Source organism: Actinia tenebrosa, unplaced genomic scaffold (assembly GCF_029948245.1).
Source record: "Actinia tenebrosa isolate PJP-AT-01 unplaced genomic scaffold, QUT_ActTen_1.0 PGA_scaffold6__47_contigs__length_16458017, whole genome shotgun sequence".
Classification (NCBI taxonomy): Eukaryota; Metazoa; Cnidaria; class Anthozoa; order Actiniaria; family Actiniidae; genus Actinia; species Actinia tenebrosa.
In genome coordinates, this window is record NW_028292583.1 from 238,979 (window position 1) to 261,275 (window position 22,297).

General features: G+C 37.3%; 3 protein-coding genes across 3 annotated transcripts; 2 read left to right on the top strand and 1 right to left on the bottom strand.

The window, feature by feature from the left end:
- The first annotated feature begins 116 nt into the window (after positions 1-116).
- LOC148905763 (heparan sulfate glucosamine 3-O-sulfotransferase 5-like) lies at positions 117-10,363 on the top strand. The gene is made up of 2 exons (XM_089039315.1): positions 117-175; positions 8,657-10,363. Exon 2 carries the CDS (start codon positions 8,776-8,778, stop codon positions 9,718-9,720), a length of 945 nt encoding a protein of 314 aa, XP_088895441.1. The 5' UTR covers positions 117-175; positions 8,657-8,775; the 3' UTR covers positions 9,721-10,363.
- On the top strand, positions 1,479-4,579 carry LOC148905764 (uncharacterized). Its single transcript, XM_089039305.1, has 3 exons — positions 1,479-2,957; positions 3,562-3,682; positions 3,793-4,579. Exons 1-3 carry the CDS (start codon positions 2,567-2,569, stop codon positions 4,577-4,579), a joined length of 1,299 nt encoding a protein of 432 aa, XP_088895431.1. The 5' UTR covers positions 1,479-2,566.
- Positions 10,364-12,139: 1,776 nt separating the features above from the next.
- Positions 12,140-14,429, bottom strand: LOC148905765 (GATA zinc finger domain-containing protein 1-like). Its single transcript, XM_089039317.1, has 4 exons — positions 14,041-14,429; positions 13,707-13,766; positions 12,885-13,062; positions 12,140-12,350 (listed from the first exon to the last, which is right to left on the bottom strand). The coding sequence occupies exons 1-4, from the start codon at positions 14,308-14,310 to the stop codon at positions 12,181-12,183; spliced, it is 678 nt and encodes a 225-aa protein (XP_088895443.1). The 5' UTR covers positions 14,311-14,429; the 3' UTR covers positions 12,140-12,180.
- Between the last annotated feature and the right edge of the window lie 7,868 nt (positions 14,430-22,297).

A 22,297-nucleotide genomic window follows, 5' to 3' on the forward strand; every position in this document is an offset into this window, starting at 1 on the left:
TGATTAGAGTAACAGTTATTTCCACACACGACCTGCTTTTACATGTAACACAGCTGTTATTTTTATGTCAAAGCTACAAGTAACTAGTGTCCGGTTGCGCAAGGTCGAAATGCATTCTGGGAGTCAAGCCAGTTGAGTGCCATTTCTAATGTGTATGACATGCTGTAATTCTCTGGTAAGTTGTAAACTAATAAGCTTCTTTATTTCCAGCTATTTTATAGGAAATGTTTCAATGATTCTTCTTGTGCTATAGTTACAATATAAGGATTTGTAATTTTTGATTTTAAAGAATGTCGACAAAGATTAGCGTGGACAATTTTCGTTCTGTAGGTACGAGTCACTGAGAGTCACTTGCACGAGACTAGGTTCAGAAGACAATAACGATTAATTTATTTTTTAATTGATGCGCTTAAGGTTATTTTAACTTTATCGATTCATATTCTAGACAATCACATAAGCAAACCTTTTCAGAAACTGCTCGAATCAGCTTTAAACGAATTTCTAGAAAGCAGAGAAGTTAGCGACTGCTAACATGATACCGTATATGTCATTTGATAGCTTTGGTTGGACTGCTTTTATAGCTCGACCTTTGTAAGCTTATATGGCCGCTACAATTTACATTTGTCCAAAAAACAAAACCTTAAAACTATCAAAATGAGATACAATAGACAGATAAGGAGAAGAGGGTAGTAAAACGAGCTCTATTAAGGTTCATCTTCATCTTGCATGGATATAAACAATCATTGCGGGGTGTTTATGCATGCTCGGCCTTTTCCGTGATTTACGGACGTGCCTCTCAGTTTGTGAGAATAAAATCTTACGTAAGGTTAGTGATATTAATATGCTTGATAGGTCTCATGATATATTTAACTATAGTTTTATATTCCGACGCTATTTGTTTATTTGTTTTCAATTCTGTTTTTAAAAAATAAGTTATAAATATTAACCTGCATTAATTCAGGGTTGTCCTTTTTTTTCAATACATCAAATGATCCACTTGTTACTGACTATTAGTTGGGGTCTATTCACATGTTATCTAAAGTTACAAGTTAAATTACAAATTAACTATTAGTTGGCTATAAGATTCTATTCACATGTTATCTAAAGTTACAAGTTAAATTACAAACAAACAACACGCCCGCGCCATTCTACTACGACTCGAGTCGTAGCGTGTAAAATGAAGGTTACAACTTGCCTACGACAGACGCGAGCGTGTTGTATACAATACAGTAGTTGTAGGCTAAAATCGTACTGTCTAAATCGGCTTTATATAAATCTTCATGACTAGGGGTTTCTAGTTAGGACTGCATTAAAATTGGTGGTTGAATCACCTAAATACAACAAGTGAATAAGGAGAAGATTTATAGATCAATATTTAAAAAGTTTGTAACTATACTAATGCTTTGGACATTAAACCATTTCCTCACAAGGAAGCTTGAGAACCACAGAAAAGGCAGCTATATAAAGCTTTTAAGAGGCTGTGCACGTAAAAACCGACCGGTGGGGTCGGACTCAAAAAATCGATTTCCCTGATTTTTTGCTCATTTGTAGGGTTTTACCATAGAATAACCAGAATGTATTTTTTATGTTTTCATTGTTTTTATTTCCCAAGAAAATGAGCTCCAAAGTTCGACCCAGCTTGGAGGCTCAAATTAGCATCAATACAAGGGCTTCAAAACTCGTTGCGGAGCAAGGTTTTCTTCTTACATTATGAACAAATAAGCCAAGAAAACTTTATATCAATCATATGAGAACGATTTTGTGCAAAAATATTGACCTTTTTCTCGATAACGAATTTCTGGCAAATTTTTGAACACAGTTTACTCGGCTCAACCTGGTTTTACCACTGGTCTTTAAATCGGAATATTTTAAAAGTGGCAAAGTTTCAAACCTAAAATTATACCAATTCTGATAGATCTAGCCCTATATTTCAACTTTATTGGAAAAAATTTGTCGGACAATGCAAAACGACTTTGCGAGGTTTCATTAAAGTTACTATATTTTGATCGTTTATTTAGCTGCCGAATCACTTCCGGTCTGTGAGTAAAATACAACAATTTACATATTTTGATCTCAAAAACAAGACAAAGTCACAAATAAATAAATTGTTTTGAGTGAATAAATAAAAAAGATAACTTAGGAAGAGAAATTGCCAAAGAATTACGCATTAGGCCTTCAATGACAGAAATTATAAACACTCACTGGCGAGACCACTGCCGTGATCCATTCTCCGTTGTATAAAAATCTCTCTCGACTACCACATCGCGAAGCAATTCCATAATAAAAAAAGGATAAATTTTGCCAGGAAAACATACGAAGTACTGAAATAGTAGCAGTAGCAAGTTAAAGTTAAAGCATGAATTCGTCTTTAAAGTTAAAGCATGAACTCGTCTTTAAAAATCATTTAGAGCAATGTCTAATGGTCTCTCTGTGCAAGGCCAGCAAACAAGTCTGTCTGAAATAACTGTGCTTCTAATTATCTTGGCACCGCGCGTGCCGCGAAGCTGTAGCAAGTCAGTTCGAAAACTGCTGACCGAAGGCTGAGTTAAGGTTTTCGAAGTTTGCAATGGCGACTACATGTTCCTTCAAAAACAATACTTTTCTTAGAGACTGTGGACCATCCCGTGGTCATACGGAAGTACTATTCTTAAACACATGTCGTGATGATGTAAAAGGTAATCTTCAGAGCTGTCACCTATCGCGCTCTGACTTGATAGAATATGAATTGATTTTCCAGAGGGCCGGTTTAGAAAACATATCTTCTGATGCAACAAAGACCTTCCGTGTTTGTCCTCGTCACAGATATGGACTGGGAAAGTTTTGGAGACCACCTAGATCATGCCAGTATCCAGCTCACAGTGGTTTGTCATCTATAGTCAAAGGACGCGATGTCATTGGCCAGGACATCTCGAGAGAAATTACCAACCTGTTTGGAATGACAGTTCCACTAGGATCACGTAATTATATCATTTGAATGAAATGCAGTTGTCAAACTATTGAATGCTAGTTTGTTGAATTACATGATTTACTTGCTATTTCATTAGTCGAAGTCATCTCGAATAAATTGAATTTATTATGGGAAACGACTAGGTAACAGTCTACTGAGGGGTGTGAGGTTTTGGGAGGGGGGTGGAGGGGGTGAGTGTGAGCGTGAGGCCAGGAGTGATTGGGGAGGGGGACGACCTTATCTCAATAAGTATCTACCTAAGATTGAAATCTATTGAATTGTTCAAAATTTTGACAGGATCACTCTATCATTCATTCATAAGGGTGTAAAATAGGAATTTATTCACTTTTGGCTAGCGGCATCGGAAATATCCCTGAATCCGCCCACGAAAAGTATGAAAAAAGCGGGTAGTCTGCAGAAATTGTGACACTCATGCAGTTGTCCGGGGGGGGCTATGTAAGAGACTAGCATGGGAAAAAGTGGGGGGGGGGGGGGCTAATATTGGAAAATAAAAGAAAATAGTATGGAAAAAGGTAAAAGGTGGGTGGGCGGGGGCCAACCCCCACCCTCTGTGCGGCCCCTGAGTTCTTATAGAAAAATTTGCGTTTTAACAGCAATATGCTCTAGCTGTCGCAAAAAACACAAGAGAGAAGTCAAAAATCAACCCTTCCCTGCTTCTTCAGAGGATAAGAAAGAAATGTTCACCCCGGAGAAAGCAAATACCTATGTGCTACGGTAAGTTTTCGTTTGTTCGTTTGTTTTCTTTTTGAGTGTTTGTTTTTTATTTATTTATGTTTGTTTGGTTTGAAGATTACTCCTTACGTATTTACTGATCAATTTGTTAGGAATCGCCCAGGTTCACAGTATAGAGAAAGTTTTACTGGTACGCCAACACCCATGAAAAGACGTGATCCTTGTTGGACACCTAGCAGCATGGCTGATGACGACATCTTGGAGTCAGAAGGAAATATCAACCAGAGCGTCGTAGACCAAGAGGTACTTGATTTGTACAACCAAGGTATGGCATCACTAGCATCTAAAATATGTCTAGATTTTTCACCACTGCAGTCTCGCACAAAAACCACATGGGAAGATACCAGAGAAAATCTTTGCAAGGTCTCGACTGATAACACGGCGGCAGAGGGAGCTGTTGGATTTGATTCGCTCGAGAAAATAGTAGATGATCTGGAATCTTTAGGGGCTTCAAAAACCTGGTGCTGTGACACGAAGAAGCTTCTGAATGAGTGCAAACGCTATCTAAAAACTGATTATTATCGAGTACACTGCCAGGATAGTCATTCATGTTGTCCTGATCACTGTCGTGACTACGCTCTAAGCGACGAAAAGGATAAAGCATTTAGTGCTACATGCAAGCAGACTCACAACGTTCAGTGTGACAAGTGCGACTCACTGAACTCAGTTCTGAAAGATGTCGAAAATCAAATCAAAAATCCTTCCATTTCATTTTACAGTGACGATCAGCAAGAAGACCTACTACATGACTGGAAAAAGAGTAAAGAGAGCATCTACAACTGGAAGTCCCACATACTTAGATCAATAAATCAAGAAAGTGCAAAGCAAAGGGTTCTTCAAAACCTGAAACCCAACGAGGCTTTGATAATTTTCGACTAGTGGGCAATGAAATTCCAGCAGATGAAATGTCGAGAGAAACAATCAGACTGGTATGGAAAACGTGGACTAAGTTGGCACATTAGTATCATCGTCTTGAAACCTGAAGAAAGTAGTGAAGATGTTGAAGTCCAAACGTACGCTCACCTCTTCTACAAGTGCACCCAAGACTGGTATGCTGTCCTCTCCATCATTGAAGATCTTCTTGGCTGGCTCAAGTCTAACATCCAGCCTTCAATATCTCACGTTTTCTTAAGGTCAGACGAAGCTGGTTGTTACCACAACAATTTCTTAGTTGCAGCTTTGCATGGTATCAGTGAGAGGACTGGAGTAACTATAAAGCGGTTTGATCACTCCGAACCACAAGATGGCAAGGACATGTGCGATCGCATATTATGCCCTATGAAGACGGCTGTTGGAACCTTCTGCAACGAGGGTCATGATATAAGCAATGCGAGTGACATCAGGACTGCTTTGCTCAAACGACCAGTTAAAGGAGTCTCAGCTGCCGTTTGCTCCGTTCAAGAATCAAACAAGACACTCAAGGTGAATAAGTTGGATTGCTTCAGTAAATATCACAATTTCGCCTTTGAGAAAGATGGTGTGCGTATTTGGAAATGCCATGGGATAGGATCAGGAAAGCTATAGTCTCTTATAAATCGTTGACGCAATTATCTCAAGAAGCAACGTCAAGTTGAGCAGCCATTTTTTAACATCAGTCAATCAAGAGCTCTAAAGTTGAAAGCCGAAGACCTATCAGAATCCAAAGAGACATCTCTAAACCTTCTTTGTCCACAGCCTGGATGTGAAAAACTATTTGCTACCTTTGCTGATCTGGAACTCCACATTGATGTTGGTGATCATGCTGAGAAAGAAAGGAAAGAGACAGTAAGTGTCTATGATACGATTAGAAAGAGGTGGGCGAGTAGATTCACTACCATGCAGATTGAAAGAAATAAGACGAGGCTTCAAACAAGCAGTACATTAGAAACTTGCACTCAAGTTCAGGGAACAGCAAGTAGTGTTGCGCAAGGATGGGCCCTACATAAAGTACGAGGTGGAGGAACACAATTTTCTCAAAAGGTAAGAGATTGCTACTTGACAAGCAAGTTCGACCTTGGCGAGAAAACAGGTCAGAAATGCGACGCAGACCAAGTAGCAAAGGATATGCGGAATGCAAAAACCGTTGACAACCAAAGAATGTTCAAGAGAGTTGAATGGCTGACAAAGACGCAGATCAAAGGCTTCTTTTCTCGTTTAGCTTCATCGAGGCGAAAAGGTACAAGAGTGGATGCAACACCTACCTCTGTAGAAGATGAAGAAGAGGAAATTAACGATCAGGAACGCTATGAAGTCATTGAGGAAGTGCTGGAGGAATTAGGCGTTAGACATCCTATCGTTTACGACGTTTACAATCTCTGTAAATATTACGAAGACGACCTCCTTTCTTCCTTTAATGTTAGTATGCTGCGATACATCTGCCGGCACTTTGACATTCCATTCAAGTCAAGAGATCTCAAGAAAGTTCTGTTAGAAAAAGTGGCGGGAATGGTCAAGGAGTGCTCTTGTTGCAACTGACTGCCGTTTTTTTTTTTTCTTTTTTACGAATGTCTCATCTGTCAAAGATCGAAAACCTCATCAAAAGCCGCCATTGTAAAACGCCTGCAAGCATCTAGCAGGGCGGTGTCTCCATACCTCCAGTGCCGAGTCCCCGCGCGGTATGAAAAAGGTCTATTCTAATAGTTGTTCAGTACTAAAACAGTCACAAGGGCGGATCCAGGGTTTTTTGAAGGGGGGGTCTCAGGGGTAAATTTTGTGGGCAAGGGAATCCCAGTCGCATTTTTACCACAGGAAGCCCATTTGACCTCAGGAATGACAGGGGGGTCGCGACCCCCCCGACCCTCCCCCTGGATCCGCCCTTGAGTCAAGTGAGTTGCCCTAGTCGTAATAGAGCGTTTTCGTATGGCTGTGAAAAGCTCACGAAACGAACGCAGTGAAGACAGCGTTCCCAAAAATGAAAAATCAAGAATCACGTTCGCTGCAAGTCTTGGCTTTATCCAATCAAATACGGCACACATGTAAAAAAAAAAAAAAAGGCGGACACGGCCACTAAAGCGCTAAGACATGTAAGCGGTAAGGGCAAGACACAGCACTGAACCTTTCAGTAACAGTCATATGAAATATGTCCTATTGCCATTGAATGCGAACCTCAAACCTTTTGATCTCTCACTTGTCGATTTACTTAAAATTGCATTTCAACAGCACCCAATCTGGAAATTTAGTATGCTGGGATTTCCCGACCCCTAACTAACAAAAAAGAAAAAGAAATAGAAGACTGGAGGAAAAAAATTATTCAATCTAAAATCCTACTCAAGATAAAAATGTATTATTCATAAAATTTCAGTTCTTTGTTTGACTTGATCAATAATTTTATTTATCGTTACTGCTGCATAAAGTGGATTAAGTAGAACAATATGAAAATTAAAAGCTAGTATGGACTGCTGTAAACTTCGAGGGTAAAAACGTCAAAGAAAATGCCGGTTGGCACGCGCGGTGCCAAGATAATTAGAAGCACAGTTATTTCAGACAGACTTGTTTGCTGGCCTTGCACAGAGAGACCATTAGACATTGCTCTAAATGATTTTTAAAGACGAGTTCATGCTTTAACTTTAAAGACGAATTCATGCTTTAACTTTAACTTGCTACTGCTACTATTTCAGTACTTCGTATGTTTTCCTGGCAAAATTTATCCTTTTTTTATTATGGAATTGCTTCGCGATGTGGTAGTCGAGAGAGATTTTTATACAACGGAGAATGGATCACGGCAGTGGTCTCGCCAGTGAGTGTTTATAATTTCTGTCATTGAAGGCCTAATGCGTAATTCTTTGGCAATTTCTCTTCCTAAGTTATCTTTTTTATTTATTCACTCAAAACAATTTATTTATTTGTGACTTTGTCTTGTTTTTGAGATCAAAATATGTAAATTGTTGTATTTTACTCACAGACCGGAAGTGATTCGGCAGCTAAATAAACGATCAAAATATAGTAACTTTAATGAAACCTCGCAAAGTCGTTTTGCATTGTCCGACAAATTTTTTCCAATAAAGTTGAAATATAGGGCTAGATCTATCAGAATTGGTATAATTTTAGGTTTGAAACTTTGCCACTTTTAAAATATTCCGATTTAAAGACCAGTGGTAAAACCAGGTTGAGCCGAGTAAACTGTGTTCAAAAATTTGCCAGAAATTCGTTATCGAGAAAAAGGTCAATATTTTTGCACAAAATCGTTCTCATATGATTGATATAAAGTTTTCTTGGCTTATTTGTTCATAATGTAAGAAGAAAACCTTGCTCCGCAACGAGTTTTGAAGCCCTTGTACTGATGCTAATTTGAGCCTCCAAGCTGGGTCGAACTTTGGAGCTCATTTTCTTGGGAAATAAAAACAATGAAAACATAAAAAATACATTCTGGTTATTCTATGGTAAAACCCTACAAATGAGCAAAAAATCAGGGAAATCGATTTTTTGAGTCCGACCCCACCGGTCGGTTTTTACGTGCACAGCCTCTTAAGCTTTTACTGCTGTTTGCATTACTACGTGGCCACCCCACGCAAATCGCATCGTGTAGTTTACAATAGACTGCCGTCAATCAAACACCTCATTCTACTTGGATGTACTCAAACTCTTTGCCATTGCTTTTGGAACTTTCCTTCGTGATATCTGACTGAAAAAGTTTGATAGAAAAGCTATCTCACTGATCCAAATATATGTATAAATGGCATTAACATAGTAGTCTATTCCAAACTACATGACTCGATTTGTGTCTGGGGTGACTGCGTGGTAATGCAAACAACGGTAAGCTACTGTACACTGGCTGGCTTTGTCTGTGGCTCAAGCTTCCTCATGCTCAACAGCACCCTGCATTCATCCTTATACACAAGTGGAATCATGTATGACCAATATAACATTTGTATAAAGGAAACTTAAATAATTTGTTAAAAACAACATGATATTGCAAGAGGATGAATGCAATTTTTTTTTCATTATGCTTATTCTGTCATTTATTCTTTGTATTTTCAGTGTTTTTACAGATTGGTGTAAATGTTGGTGACTTTTCATCCTCTGCAACTTCCACTTTATCCTGCATTTTGTTGTTTAAAGTTGGAGTACGCACTTCTTGTTTGACAAGTGAACAACTCATGACATTCCCTCTTGTCCAAGAAAAAAGAAAGTGTCTAACAGCATTAATACTTTCTGCACTATTCCTTCTGTTCCTTATCTATGGTCTTGATATCCAACATTTTGGCCACCTAAAACCAAAATCTAAGCAAAGACATCATTATAGGAAACAATATCTGCCAAATGCACTTCTTATTGGAGTTCGGAAAGGAGGAACAAGAGCATTGCTCCGATCACTGTGTCTAAATCCTAATATCCATACTGTGTCTAAAGAAGTTCATTTCTTTGACCGAGATGAAAATTACAAAAACGGAATGGAATGGTACAGGAAGAAGATGCCATTTGTATCAACTGAGGCTTCTGGACAAATCATTATTGAAAAGACACCTGCATATTTTGTCACTCCAAGTGTCCCTGAAAGAATCTACAACATGTCAAAAACTATCAAGTTAATAGTAGTTGTCCGAAACCCCACACGACGGGCAATCTCAGATTACACCCAGTTGAAATCCAAGAATCCATCCTTGCCGCCATTTGAAGAGTACGTGACTACAGATAAAGCTCAAAAGATACTGAAGGTTAATGACAGTTGTGTTCATATTGGCGTTTACTGCAAACATCTTCAGAACTGGCTGAAGTACTTTCCATTAAAGCAGTTTCATTTTGTCAGTGGAGAACAGCTTTCAAGTGATCCAATACCTGAACTGCGAAACATTGAAAAATTTCTTAACTTAGATCCTAAAATAAAAAAAGATGATATTGTTTTTAACGAAACCAAAGGCTTTCCTTGTTTCAAAAAACGCATGCCACAGAATGGCTCTTTCAAATACTCATGTCTGGGCCCTTCGAAAGGGCGTGTACATCCACAAGTGCGACCTGATATTCTGCAATTACTAATGACATACTATAGTCCTTACAATAAACGATTTTACAAGATGGTTAACAGAGATTTTGGATGGATGTGAGTTGATTTCTCAGTTGTTGTTTTTTTGTACAAGGAGTCCAGTTGCACTGCTTACACAGTGTAGACTATCAATCAAAAAAATTGCTAAAGCATGATTCCAATGCTAGTTCAGTGCTAATCACTCTATTACAACATTTGTCAATCATCATTTAGCAATGAAAAGATTTGTAACTAACTGTCAATATTATTACAGTATTAGAGTGCAAACAATTAATCCGTGAAACACTAATTACTAAATAGTACAAAATAGTGCTAATTAAACAATAGAAAACAATGGAATTTACATGAAATTGTGCTATTTAGTATTACTAACGTTTCACGGTTATATTGTTTGCACTCTAGGTTTTATGTAATCTTCTTTTGATTGGGTCATTGATTTTGATTTGAGCCAAACCTACTCCAATCAATTGTAATATTGTATATTTAAAGTATATCAAAGGAATGTGATCTGGAAAAGAATATAATAATCAATATATGATTTTACTTTTTTTTGAATTTTGAACTTTTTTATTTAGTGCTATTTTTACAACAACAAAAAATTAATGAGAAAAATAAAATATATAGTTTGTTTTGGAGTGTGATCATCTGGGTGAGTGTAGTCTTGAGAAACATGGTTGTTGGTGGTGACTGATGTTTCAACAACCTGAGCGGAAGTCATCTTCAGAGTCCAGTGAGAAAACAAAAGACAATCAATAGGTATAAATACCATCGGCTTTCTCTCATTTTTCACTAGACTCTGAAGATGACTTCTGCTCAGGTTGTTGAAACATCAGTCACCACCAACAACAGTCTTTCTAAAGACTACACTCACCCGGATGATCACACTTCACAACAAACTTTCAACACCTGGGTTCAAACCATTTACTCTTCAATATAAAGTTCCTTATTTTAGGGGACTTACCAAAAGAACAGGGCTGATCATCTACACAATGATTAGATATCTAATTATATTATTTTTACGGTTAAAGGTCAGTGAATAACATGTAAATGTGAATAACATCTAAATATATTAAAATATAAATAAACATATTCCATTAGTATTTTTACACAAGTGAATATAATAAATCCCACAGGCTTATTGGCCACAATTTATGTCTTCTGCTGTTATATTCACCTACAGGTGAATATGATGGGTGCATGCACACACTTCGTTGTCGATTTGTGCTGCTTGAAGAGATAAATAAAATTTGAACCAAAAAAAATACCCTCTCGGTTATTTATTGATTTCACTTGAGTTAAAAATACTAAAACAATTATTCGCCTCAGGCTCAGTGGATATTGGGGAATATTTACCTTTGCCGCTCAAAGACTTGCGTCTCTGACAGTAAATATTCCCTGATATTCACTTCGCTTTTGGCAAGTAATTGTTAAATATTATAATGATGATTGTATGATATACCGAGTAATATCATAATATATAATAAAAGAAGCATATTATTTTGAAAGACTCAACAAGTATTTTGAAGTACATGAACCAAGCATGAACAAGTTTCTGTACTTACGAGAGATAGACCCCTGGCATGTGATGGTAATCTGGGGGCCAAAATAGCAAAAGATATGTACATGAGAAATGTTTTTGAATCTCAGTAGAAGAAAAGCTTAGGTATTTTTTGACTCCTGGATAGTTGATTAGTGAAAGATGTTTACTACGGATCTCACCTAACTGTGGCGACACATCAAAAATTTGTCTCGCTACCACACCCTAATTCGTCTACTGACACGCCTACTTCGTCACTGTCTCGGATCTAGCACATTGCCAGTAAGGTATTCACTGTAATACATGGAAGATGGAGAGATTTGAATTTAAAATAAAAGTACAAGAGAGATGTGTTAAGACTTTCCTTGAAAGAAACCAGTGGTAATATCTCCACCGTTTTTGACAATTTCATCAATTATTAGGGAGCGAAACTCATCTGAAAGTGCTTTTCTGGCCAAATTTATTTATTTCCATGTTTCTACAATTTTACGCTCGAACACACTGCTGTGACAAAAGTAGGCGTGTCAGTACAAATTAGAGTGTAGTAGCGAGACAAATTTTTGATGTCGCCACAGTTCGGTGAGATCTGTAGTATATATTTGGCATGTTTTTGTTTGAGTTGTATACCTAGGGTGGATCTAGGGGTGTTTTTATGGACTCCTAAAACCATTATCAAACCCCCTAAATAACCACTAAAAACCTCCTAATTGGAAGATCGTAATTTATCGAACTCCCTAATTTGGACAAGTGCAAAACAAGGAACTTTTTTGGTATGTTAAACTGCTATCCTTGTGTTTGTGTAAAAATCTGGGATCTGCTCGTGTAATAATATTTATGATTAGTGTCTTCTCATGTACAACCATTACTGTAACAAAGATATGATACTCTCGGTAATAACATATGGTCTGAAATCGGAAAACTTTACGAACAAAATAAAAAAGTATTCTGAAATAGTCATTTAATACACTATAAAGTAAATCTACATCAAGATATTCTTTCTAGAAGCATTTCAGCAGCTGTTGTCAAGTCATTTAGGTCAGGCTGTTTTGGCATAACAAAAGGAGGATGATCTCTTTTGGCCTTAAAGAGCTCACTAGGGGCTCGGCATACAAACTCCAAGCATTCCATTGGTCTGGGAGTGTCTTCTTCTGGCCCTATAGAAAATTTAGCAGAATATAAATGAAACTACTGCTTTTTTCTGAGTAAGAACTCCAGATTCTGAGGCTGATGTGATTGGCTAAGATCAATATGTTACTGATTCTGCTCCTTCGTAATACACTGGCTAATTTTTTTGAACTTACATAGTGAATGATGAATTTAATTCTAAAACTTAATTGCCCTGTTTCACTATGACGTCACATCGAAACAATCTACTGTTTAAACGCAAAGGATCATGGTCGTTGGAGGGGGTCAAATCAACGCAAATTCACCAAAAATTGTTCTAAAACCGGTATCAATACACGAAGAGAAGTAGAATAGCCAGCAAATGCTCAGAATATTTTTTAGTACATATTAACACAAATTATATCTGAAAACCAGGCCATTTTAGATCAAACTGTTTCGCTAGGAGCAAATTTTGTTAAATTTTCTATTGGATTTGGCAATTCTATCCCCCAGATAAACAAGCGGTGACGTCATAGTGAAATAGGGCAATTAATTACACTTGGTTTTAAAAAAATTTGTAATACCTGGAAGAAATAAAGCTGGATCAAAATGGGTTGGTTCTGGGATGGTAGGTATCAGCCAAGTTATTATGACACTTTTTTGGGCAAACTCGTCTTGTAAAAATCCTCGTATTTGAGCAAAAAAGAGGTCTCCTTCAATGTCTTCTAGCGATACTATGTCACCTATCTGATACAATATACCCTGGAAAATATAAAATGTAATTATAGTAAAAATTGGTGAAATATCAAATTGATTAAACCAAATAACAATTATTATTAAACCTTGAAACAACCTCTGGGCTGATCTTACTCAGGATATGGCTAACAATTCACAGATAAAACCCTGAAACAACCTCTGGGCTGATCTAAGTCAGGGCATGGCTAACTCACAGATCAAACCCTGAAATAACCTCTGGGCTGATCTAAGTCAGAGCACGGCTAATTCACAGATAGAACCCTGAAACAACCTCTGGGCTGATCTAAGTCAGGGCATGGCTATCTCACAGATCAAACCCTGAAACAACCTCTGGGCTGATCAAAGTGAGGGCACAGCTAACTCGCAGATTGAATGCTGAAACAAACTCTGGACTAATCTATAGTCACACATGGCAGATTCACAATTGAAAAACTTTTAAAAGAGTGTTTGGTTTTTCGAAGGGAGGGAAACCAGAGAAGTGAGAGGAAGCTGGGGCTAGACCCAAAGATCTCTATTCATACGAGATGCATATTCCCAGAATCAAACGTAAGGTGATAGGCAAATGCATAATTTCCACTTCACCATCCTGACTGTTCTTTGAGATGTGATGATATTAGTGTATAGTTACATATCAAAAGACATACGTTTACCTTGAAATATATCCTGTCCGAAGCCACAACAGTAGCTACACCATCTGGAGACTTGTAAGGCTTTAAATAGATCAAAAATATATTCCATTATTATTTCGCATTTATTGTACACAAAATGCATCAAAAAAAATTTCGCAAAAATTACTATCTATAAGGAGCTCTTCCGTAGGTTCACCTCACACGCACCACCACTACATTCACTATTTACGACATAAATTAAAAACTCATGTCGATTTTAACGAAAGGAGGAAAATGTCATTCTGCGGGCAAAACAAGTGCGTGTATTTCTATTCTATTTTCGAGGGAGGATTTAAACTCAATATAATTGGCAAACCTTTCTTTTCATCTTGTATATAGTTCTCCTCCCTCGTTCCTTTCCTCTTTCGCCACCTTTTCCATTCCAGTGTCCTTTCCTAGAACTAGCCCTTATCCTGGCCACTAGCTTCCTGCTTTCTTTAGAGCTCTGTCTCTGTGAGCGAGTGTTTGTACCCACTCGTCTAAGGTGACAACTGTTACATAGAACTTCACCATTGGCGCCTTTTCTCCACATCAAAGATTTATTAATTTTACAAGCAGAGCATTGAGCTTCTTGATCCAAAGGCATATTGAAGTTAAGATCCTTTGATTTTGAGCGTAAAATATTGTAAAAATGCTGTATAGTTGATAAGAAAGCGCTAAAAACGTTCGTCTATTTGAAAATTGACTTTTTCTTGTTTTCGTCCGCCATCTTGGATTGTTTTGCGCATGAAAAAAATCCTAATACCGCTGATTAGCTGTGAATAGAAAGGGGGAGGGGGAGGTGGGGAAGGGGAGGTGGGGAAGGGGAGTGGAGGGTGACTGATAGAGAGTTTTAGATTGACTTTTTTCCTTCCCCTAAACGACAAACGTGACCACATTTTCATCGTTTTCCTGTATTTTACTTAACCTCTTGCAAACTTTCATATCACACACAAATATTCTTTTGTTTTTCTACTACTTGGATCTTTTTGCGATTCCTTTTCAGTTATTTAAAAGAATTTTTCACTGATCAACTGACGTTACACGTTTGGACGTCAATCTAAAACTCTTTAATAATAAGTGAAAATACACTAGAGAAAGAGCTCAAAAAGTCGCTGAAAAAAATATGGTAGCCTATTCTCGTTTAATTTTCCAGAGCACTTATTTCCTACTGCGCAGGCTTGAGGCGAAATAAGGAGGAGGATATTCCCGCGCATCAAACTAACAAGAATAAAATCCTACACGTTATTAAAAGATTAAGAAAAGTTAAGTATGAAGCTTGGCTCACATTAGACTAGAAGTTTCGGTGGGGAAAAACAACAATACCCGATAGCTCCCGATAAACTAGCTCATTTTTTTTCAAATCGATGTGCGTAGGTAGAAATAAAGTGCAAAGAATTAGCTGTAGATAAGGTCTGGAGGCCGGCTAGTCTCTCTCCTACTTTGCCTTTGGGCAGGACTAGAACATTATTCTGCGTAATCCGTACATTAAGGGCGGTTTGATCTCAATAGCCTAGAGTATAGCATAGCCTCTCGGTACGTCATTCAGAATTACAGTCATAGTTAATAGTCGTAATCGACCGTAGGAAACTGAAGCTTCTTAAAAGTAGACGTGGGTTTGGATCCGTCATCAGATCTAGATAAAATCTAAGTTAATAAGACATCATCACGCATTTTCATTCGAAAATTTTCAAAACTGCATGACTACCTTGATTCGTATTTGCTTTATAGGGTTAGTATGGGAGTCAGGTTCGCTTGTCCAATCTGAGCAAAGGTTATATGAGATATTATTCTGCACCTCTCGCTGTCTCAGCATCACTTCGGCCTACGGATTCAGTAGCTGTCTTTGATCAAAGTCAAAGTTCTGAAAAAGGTATTGATTTGTCGTTTCGCAACTTGAATTGCGTTACTAAGACACTAGTGAGCCACCTTAACCGGCATGAACACTCGCAATTCTGCATGTATGCATATGGTTCTCTGATTTTCCTTTCTTTGCAAATATGTGACTGAGTTAGCCATGCCCTGACTTAGATCAGCCCAGAGGTTGTTTCAGGGTTCTATCTGTGAGTTAGCAATGCCCTGACTTAGATCAGCCCAGAGGTTGTTTAAGGGTTCAATCTGTGAGATAGCCGTGCCCTGACTTTGATCAGCCCAGAGGTTGTTTAAGGGTTCTATCTGTGAGTTAGCAATGCCCTGACTTAGATCAGCCCAGAGGTTGTTTCAGGGTTCTATCTGTGAGTTAGCAATGCCCTGACTTTGATCAGCCCAGAGGTTGTTTAAGGGTTCAATCTGTAAGTTAGCAATGCCCTGACTTTGATCAGCCCAGAGGTTGTTTCAGGGTTCTATCTGTGAGTTAGCCATGCCCTGACTTTGATCAGCCCAGAGGTTGTTTAAGGGTTCAATCTGTGAGTTAGCCGTGCCCTGACTTAGATCAGCCCAGAGGTTGTTTCAGGATATCGATAAATAAAACTGAACTGGATACCCTTGTTGAATTCATGGTGAAACAACAGCTCGATCCGTCCAGAGGCGGCTCAGACTCTATTCTCATAGCAGTTTTTTATCTTTTATTTTGCTACACTGATTCCCACGCAGCTCACATTGACTATTTATCAAGAAGTTATTTTGTTTAGTGTTCTTCCTAAAGCTCATGGGCAACTGAAAGTGCGCGTCTGTCGCCATATCAAAGTAGAATTAGTAGAAGTTGATTTTTGTGTAGGAAGGACACAAAGAATCCGCAGGAAAGACCTTGAGGTAAACGCGACTGATTGAAACATGCAATAGATAAAGCCAAACCTAGCTATATACTCAAATTGGGTCCAGGGAACAATCTACAAGAATAATGATTAAATCATTTGAAAGTCGTGTAGTTTGGAATTCACTGCTACTACGAACAAAAAATTAACGAATTGACGTCATTCGCTGGATTTCTGGAACCATCTAGTCTGTCTTTTCTCTTCGTGCTTTTTTTATCTAAAGCCAGTTAAAATGCTGGATTATCGATATCATCTCATTTATCTAGTAGATCACTTATTCTTCTCTTTCTTTCCTTTACTTTACTCTAATGATTTTATGCAGCAAAAAGAAAAAGAAAAGATATGGGGAGAACCTGGCTGAAACATGAAATAGCTTCCCTTACAGAGCAGCTTACCCAGGTTACCCAGGAATTCTTTCTTTTTTTCTTTCTTCTTTCTTTCTTTCTTTCTCTTCTTTCATTCTTTCATTATTCTTTCTTTTCTTTCTTTCTTTCTTTCTTTCTTTCTTTCTTTCTTCTTTTTTCTTTATTTCTTTATCTATTTCTTTCTTTCTTTCTTTCTTTCCGGCTTTCTTTCTTTTTTCTTTCTTCCTTTCTTTCTTCCTTTCTTCCTTTCTTTCTTCCTTCCTTTCTTTCTTTCTTTTGTTTGTTTGTTTGTTTGTTTGTTTGTTTCTTTCTTTCTTTCTTTCTCGGTTTTATTAAGTTTTTTCCCCCTAACTTGATGCTTTTTCCGCCATCTTGTTCCTGCATTTTCTTTTTAGCTGGGTATTAATATTTAATGATCGCTCGAATGATCGCTCTTTTCAAGCGAAATCTAAGTCCTAATAGCACTATCGTGTGGTGTTCAGCATTCATCATTTTACCTCCTGGTCGTGCCATGATAACTGGAGTTCGTCAGTAACAATAGTACTGAATGGGATCGAACTTCAATATCATCAACTAACTAAGGAGTCGTATTATTAAACGCTGGGTTGCCTTCTCCAAGGACTAAATATTATGTTAAAAGTACTTGAAGTTCAAAATGTGTTTCTCGATACTAAGAAAACAAGAACGCGTAAGAACTTTGCCTTGCGTTAGAGCTTGTAAGGTAATTAATGGCATTTTTCATGACGGTAATTGGTCAGGTTTATAGCGCTATTTTCACCGATTTTTAATGACTTTATCCGGTCTCCATTATTCTTCAAGCATTCAAATCCTGTCGAAATCGAAAATTATTCACTAGAAATGTTCAGTTGTATTAAATATTAATTGTTTGTGTGAATTCACATTCCCCATGCACCTGAAGCTCCGGTTTCCTGGAATGTTCAATTATTTCACAAGATATCCTTATTGAATAAGAGCCGGACTGAATTCATGTATTTGAATGCAATAACCTCCTTTAGGTGAAATACACTGTCTTAATCCTTGTACGCGCTCAAAAGAGCTTACTAAACACAATAAAAAAATTAGTATTCTATGGATGGGATTTCGGTTCCATACGTTTGAAAATTGCAAAACATTTATCATTTTCGGCTTTTTCGATTTAGAAAATCCATATTTTTTATGCCTCATACAAATCAATGTTCCTTTTGGAGTTTTACTCATTGGTTGAGAAAGAAATAAAACTAAAGAGAAGGGCATGTTGTCATTCGTTATGGGAACAGTAAACATTATCAAAACTTGAACAGAAATACCCATGATAGATATCATGATGTTTATGTACAGAAATCCCACAATGCAAATCCATAGGCATTAGCCGTATATTCTAAGTGTATGAATATTTCTTGAATGGACCAGACACCCCTTTCAACCGCTTTCAAATCGTTAACACTAAGGGAATCCAATACAATGGAATTTTCGCCCAAAAATGGACTAATTTAGTCTAACTAAGAATTTAAAAATTAATGCAAGCGCATCTTTTTTTTTTTTTTTTTTTCCTTCCCTCATTTAAATTAGAGCTAAACAATAAAAGCGTGGGATATTTTAATCTATGGAGTTGGCCAACGACAGTATTGAGTGGCCTTGATCTTCAATCCAACCAAAGTTATCAATTTTATCTCCAAAATCCGATCGATAGTAGGGGATTTCTGCCACCTTCGTACGTGTAAATTATCAATTTGAAAGTCTAATTTGTTTCAAGGTTAAAATAGAAGCTTGCTAGCCCCTTGTAATAAGTAATATGCATTTGGCGACCGCGTCTGACAGCTGATACGCTGCTGATCTCGCTTTTTTTTAAACGAAAATTCGTTTTTTTTTTTAATTTTTGAACTTATTTTTCCTTAAGGGGATTTGCATGCGATTTAAAAGTTAAATTTGGGGTTACTAGGAAACTAGCGCTTGATGAAATATTAAAACACATTTCAAAATATAATTACACCAAATTTTGTGTGTTTCTAAGCGCTGTTGAGACTCCAGTGAGACTGATGGGAACCTTCCACAAACAGCAGTCACTGGCAATTAATACTCATAGCTGCCGTGCCTAGTTAATATTACATATACGTTCCCAAGAAAAGATATTAAGGTCTTTCTACAAATTGAAGAGGAATACAGTATAATAGTTCAAAATATGATTTACATCAACTACACTAGCCAAAACATCTACAAAACGACAACGTATTGAGCAAAAATCAAATTTACATAAAGATTAAAAAACGAAAAACACGAAATTTTAGGAATGTTTACTTCATTTATCACCAGCATTAAATGCCACACGATTTTTGCCATTCATGAATTCATTTCCGGGTTCTTTTTTCCCCTGAAAAAATATTTTGTAAGAAGGGATATAAAGACTTCAAAAATGATGAATATAGTTTGTTGGGAGGCTTGTCACTTGACACAAGAATAAATGATTTTACTTGTTTTTGTGGCGGTAAATTATAGACAACGCGGATTATGTTTTAAAAAACCTAAGAATTTTAGTTCCATCGCTTATGAAAGCGAATCGATGACCCGCACACAATCGATTCTTTGATTGGAAGGTTTTTGAGTGAATTTGATAAAGGATGTTGTTGATGCATTTTTAAAGGTAATTGACGCGGTAATGGCCCACTGTGCCTGTTAACGGGGCTGCAAGCGTTTTCTTAATGATTGACTTTGCTATTAGCATAACGCGGTATTAAACAAAACCAGGAAAAGGCCAGAGTCGGCTCAGAGCACTGCCGTACGAGATCAACGCCAGTCGAACTTGGTGGCGTCGAAGTAAAGACTCATAGTCAACATTGATTAGGGAAGTCTAGGTGGACAAGGTAGCATGGCTCTACTACTAGATCGTGAGGCTGTTTGAAGACTACGTTGAGGTTAATCGGTGGCTTTGTAGTCTTTGTGGCCAAATCACTCCAGAAAACACTTTTTTCTCTGTCTCTTTTAACAAGGCTCACGTACAAATTGTAAGCAAGTGAATTGGCTTATAACTACCGTGAAAGGTGGACCGAGTCGAGATTGAGCTTCAGGGAAGATATGTGAACAGAGATCAAGTTAAGCCTTCGTCTGGCTTTTTCATATTATATTGAGTTAACCGAAACATCTGACAACACAAGATCTTCTGTCTTGTCTAGTACCTGCTAAGGAATAGTCTTTATTACCGTCAAGTTCCGATTTATCTACTTTGATCAGATATTTTGATAAAAGTCGAAACGAAATTTGAAGGAAAATGATTACATTGGAAAGTAATGCTACGGCTGCTCTACGAACATCGACAGAAAGAGCTTTATTTACTTCTATTCTTGGGCTGATAGCAATATTTTCTCTTCTAACGAATGCTTATGTAGTACAAATCATCTGGAAAAACAAGAATCTTCATCGGCTTTGCTACTATATCTTCATAAGTCTCTGCGTCACTCATATGATGCTGTTGTGCGTCAATATTCCGTTTATCGTGAAGACGGTTTTCTCCCCACCTCATTCAGTTTACTTCAGTCATCATGCGTGCCAGTTCCAAGCATTCGCTCTTAGCTCTTGTATGATTGCATCTATCTGCGGGATTGCGATTATCTGTTGTGTGAGATGGTTGGCCATTACAAGACCATATAACTACAGGAACCTGCTAGGAAAAAAGTGGTTGATATTTCCAGTTGTGAGTAGCGTATGGTTTCATGCAGCGATCTCTTCGCTACCACCTGTGATTGGTTGGGGAAAGTATGAATTTTATCCAGATAGGCACCTTTGTCTTCATAGCTGGTCTCCGATGGACGCAAGTCGGCTTTCCTATCTAATATTTTACTGCTTTTGTGCGTTTTTCGTTCCGTTTTCATGCACAGCGTATTTCCAGTTTTCGAGTCTACAAGTTGCTAGGAAGCAGAAGAAAAAAGAAAACAAAATGATGGTTAAACGAAGAAACAAAAGAAGTCCCCTGAGGGCTCTAACTGCTAGCCTATGCGTTTTGGCTCTCTATGTACTTTTATGGATCCCACATGGAATCCTTGTCTCATGGTGGGATATCTTACACCCCACAACACAACCGCCTACCAACCTAGAAAATATAAGCATGGTGATTGCTATGTGCTCGAGTTTTACAACACCAATGTGTTTTACATTGACAGATAGACTGTTAAGAAGCCGAGTAATTCATTCCATTAGATCTTCGCTCGTACGCTTGAACTTGGCATAACATTTACGGGATTATTTTCAGGATAGAAATTGAAACTTTCGCCTTTTAAGTCCAAGGGGGGAAAAGAGGCAATAAAACAGTGGATGGTATCGCAATTATTTTCAGTACTTAAAAAAAAGTACGGATGAATGACTCAAATGAAGAAAATATTCGTTTGAAACCAGAATAAAATTAGCAAAGACATGACAAAAAAAAAAAGAGGGGATTTTCGATTCGTGATCGTGTGGCTTTTAATGAAATCTTCAGAACACACACCACAGACCACGCTGAGCGAGCAGTAACTAATGTAGACCTATTTTATTCGCGGGAAAACTACGGCCACCATTATGTAAAAAGATAGTTTGAAATATCATGTAAGAGCCCTAATTTACTATAAATTTAAAGAAAATCTGTAAGAAGCATATTATGAATTGAAGGTTTGTAGTGTAAGGTTTTTTGAGAAATAAGGATGACTTGTAAATAGCACTTTTTTTAAAATATATATATAGAATTCCGTTAAAAAAATCTAATTTCAATAATATTCCGACAACACTCTTTCCGAAACCGTTTTTAAGATTTTAGTTCAGGTTTTAAGTAATATTTCAGAAGGCCAGACATGCTCTATACATATATTTATGTTGCAAAAACATTCGAGACAGAAGTCAACCACAAAATATACAAAATAAATTCAAGAATCACTGATGTATATAGAAAAAAATGAGATATCTCTACTGGCTATTGGCTGCTTTTAAATTAAAGTTATTTGTATTCAATCAATATTAGTGGCGGCGATAATATCTGATTACATTCTATAAATAACTGAAACTACTTCTTTCTTTATTGGGAAAAAAAAAAAAAAAAAAAAAAAAAAAAAAAACCGGTCGCAGTCGAAAAATAATCGTAAAGAGCCAAAAACCTTTTCATGTCTTAACCGAAACCTCAAATGAGATTTGAAAGGGTTTAGTGGTCGATGTTGTATAATTCAGAAATGAGTTCGTTCGAAAAAAAAACTTAAGGCGTTTTTCTCTTATTACTGCTATGTGATTTTATCTATTTTGAATAAAGAAAAATGTTCAGATTTTCTAGGTGTTAGTTATCTTTTATGTAAGGACATAAAAGCACTTTCCCAAAACAGGCAACTCTTCCCTGTACAAAGCAACACTCAACACCTATCATAGCAATTTTTTAAGAGTTCTCTAAAAACACTAATTACAGGTTTCGGCATATATTTCAAATATTTCTGCATATATAGGACTATTTAAAAAAACACAGGTTATA

What these genes read in the sequence shown, in the direction of transcription:
- LOC148905765 (XM_089039317.1), bottom strand. Translation starts at nt 14,310, where the DNA reads ATGCCTTTGGATCAAGAAGCTCAATGCTCTGCTTGTAAAATTAATAAA. An exon ending in CGGACAGGATATATTTCAAG is followed by an intron (nt 13,063 to 13,706) that starts GTAAACGTATGT and finishes TATATTTTCCAG; the next exon opens with GGTATATTGTATCAGATAGG. An exon ending in TCCAGCTTTATTTCTTCCAG is followed by an intron (nt 12,351 to 12,884) that starts GTATTACAAATT and finishes AATTTTCTATAG; the next exon opens with GGCCAGAAGAAGACACTCCC.
- LOC148905764 (XM_089039305.1), top strand. Translation starts at nt 2,567, where the DNA reads ATGGCGACTACATGTTCCTTCAAAAACAATACTTTTCTTAGAGACTGT. An exon ending in GACAGTTCCACTAGGATCAC is followed by an intron (nt 2,958 to 3,561) that starts GTAATTATATCA and finishes GCGTTTTAACAG; the next exon opens with CAATATGCTCTAGCTGTCGC. An exon ending in GCAAATACCTATGTGCTACG is followed by an intron (nt 3,683 to 3,792) that starts GTAAGTTTTCGT and finishes TCAATTTGTTAG; the next exon opens with GAATCGCCCAGGTTCACAGT.
- LOC148905763 (XM_089039315.1), top strand. Translation starts at nt 8,776, where the DNA reads ATGACATTCCCTCTTGTCCAAGAAAAAAGAAAGTGTCTAACAGCATTA.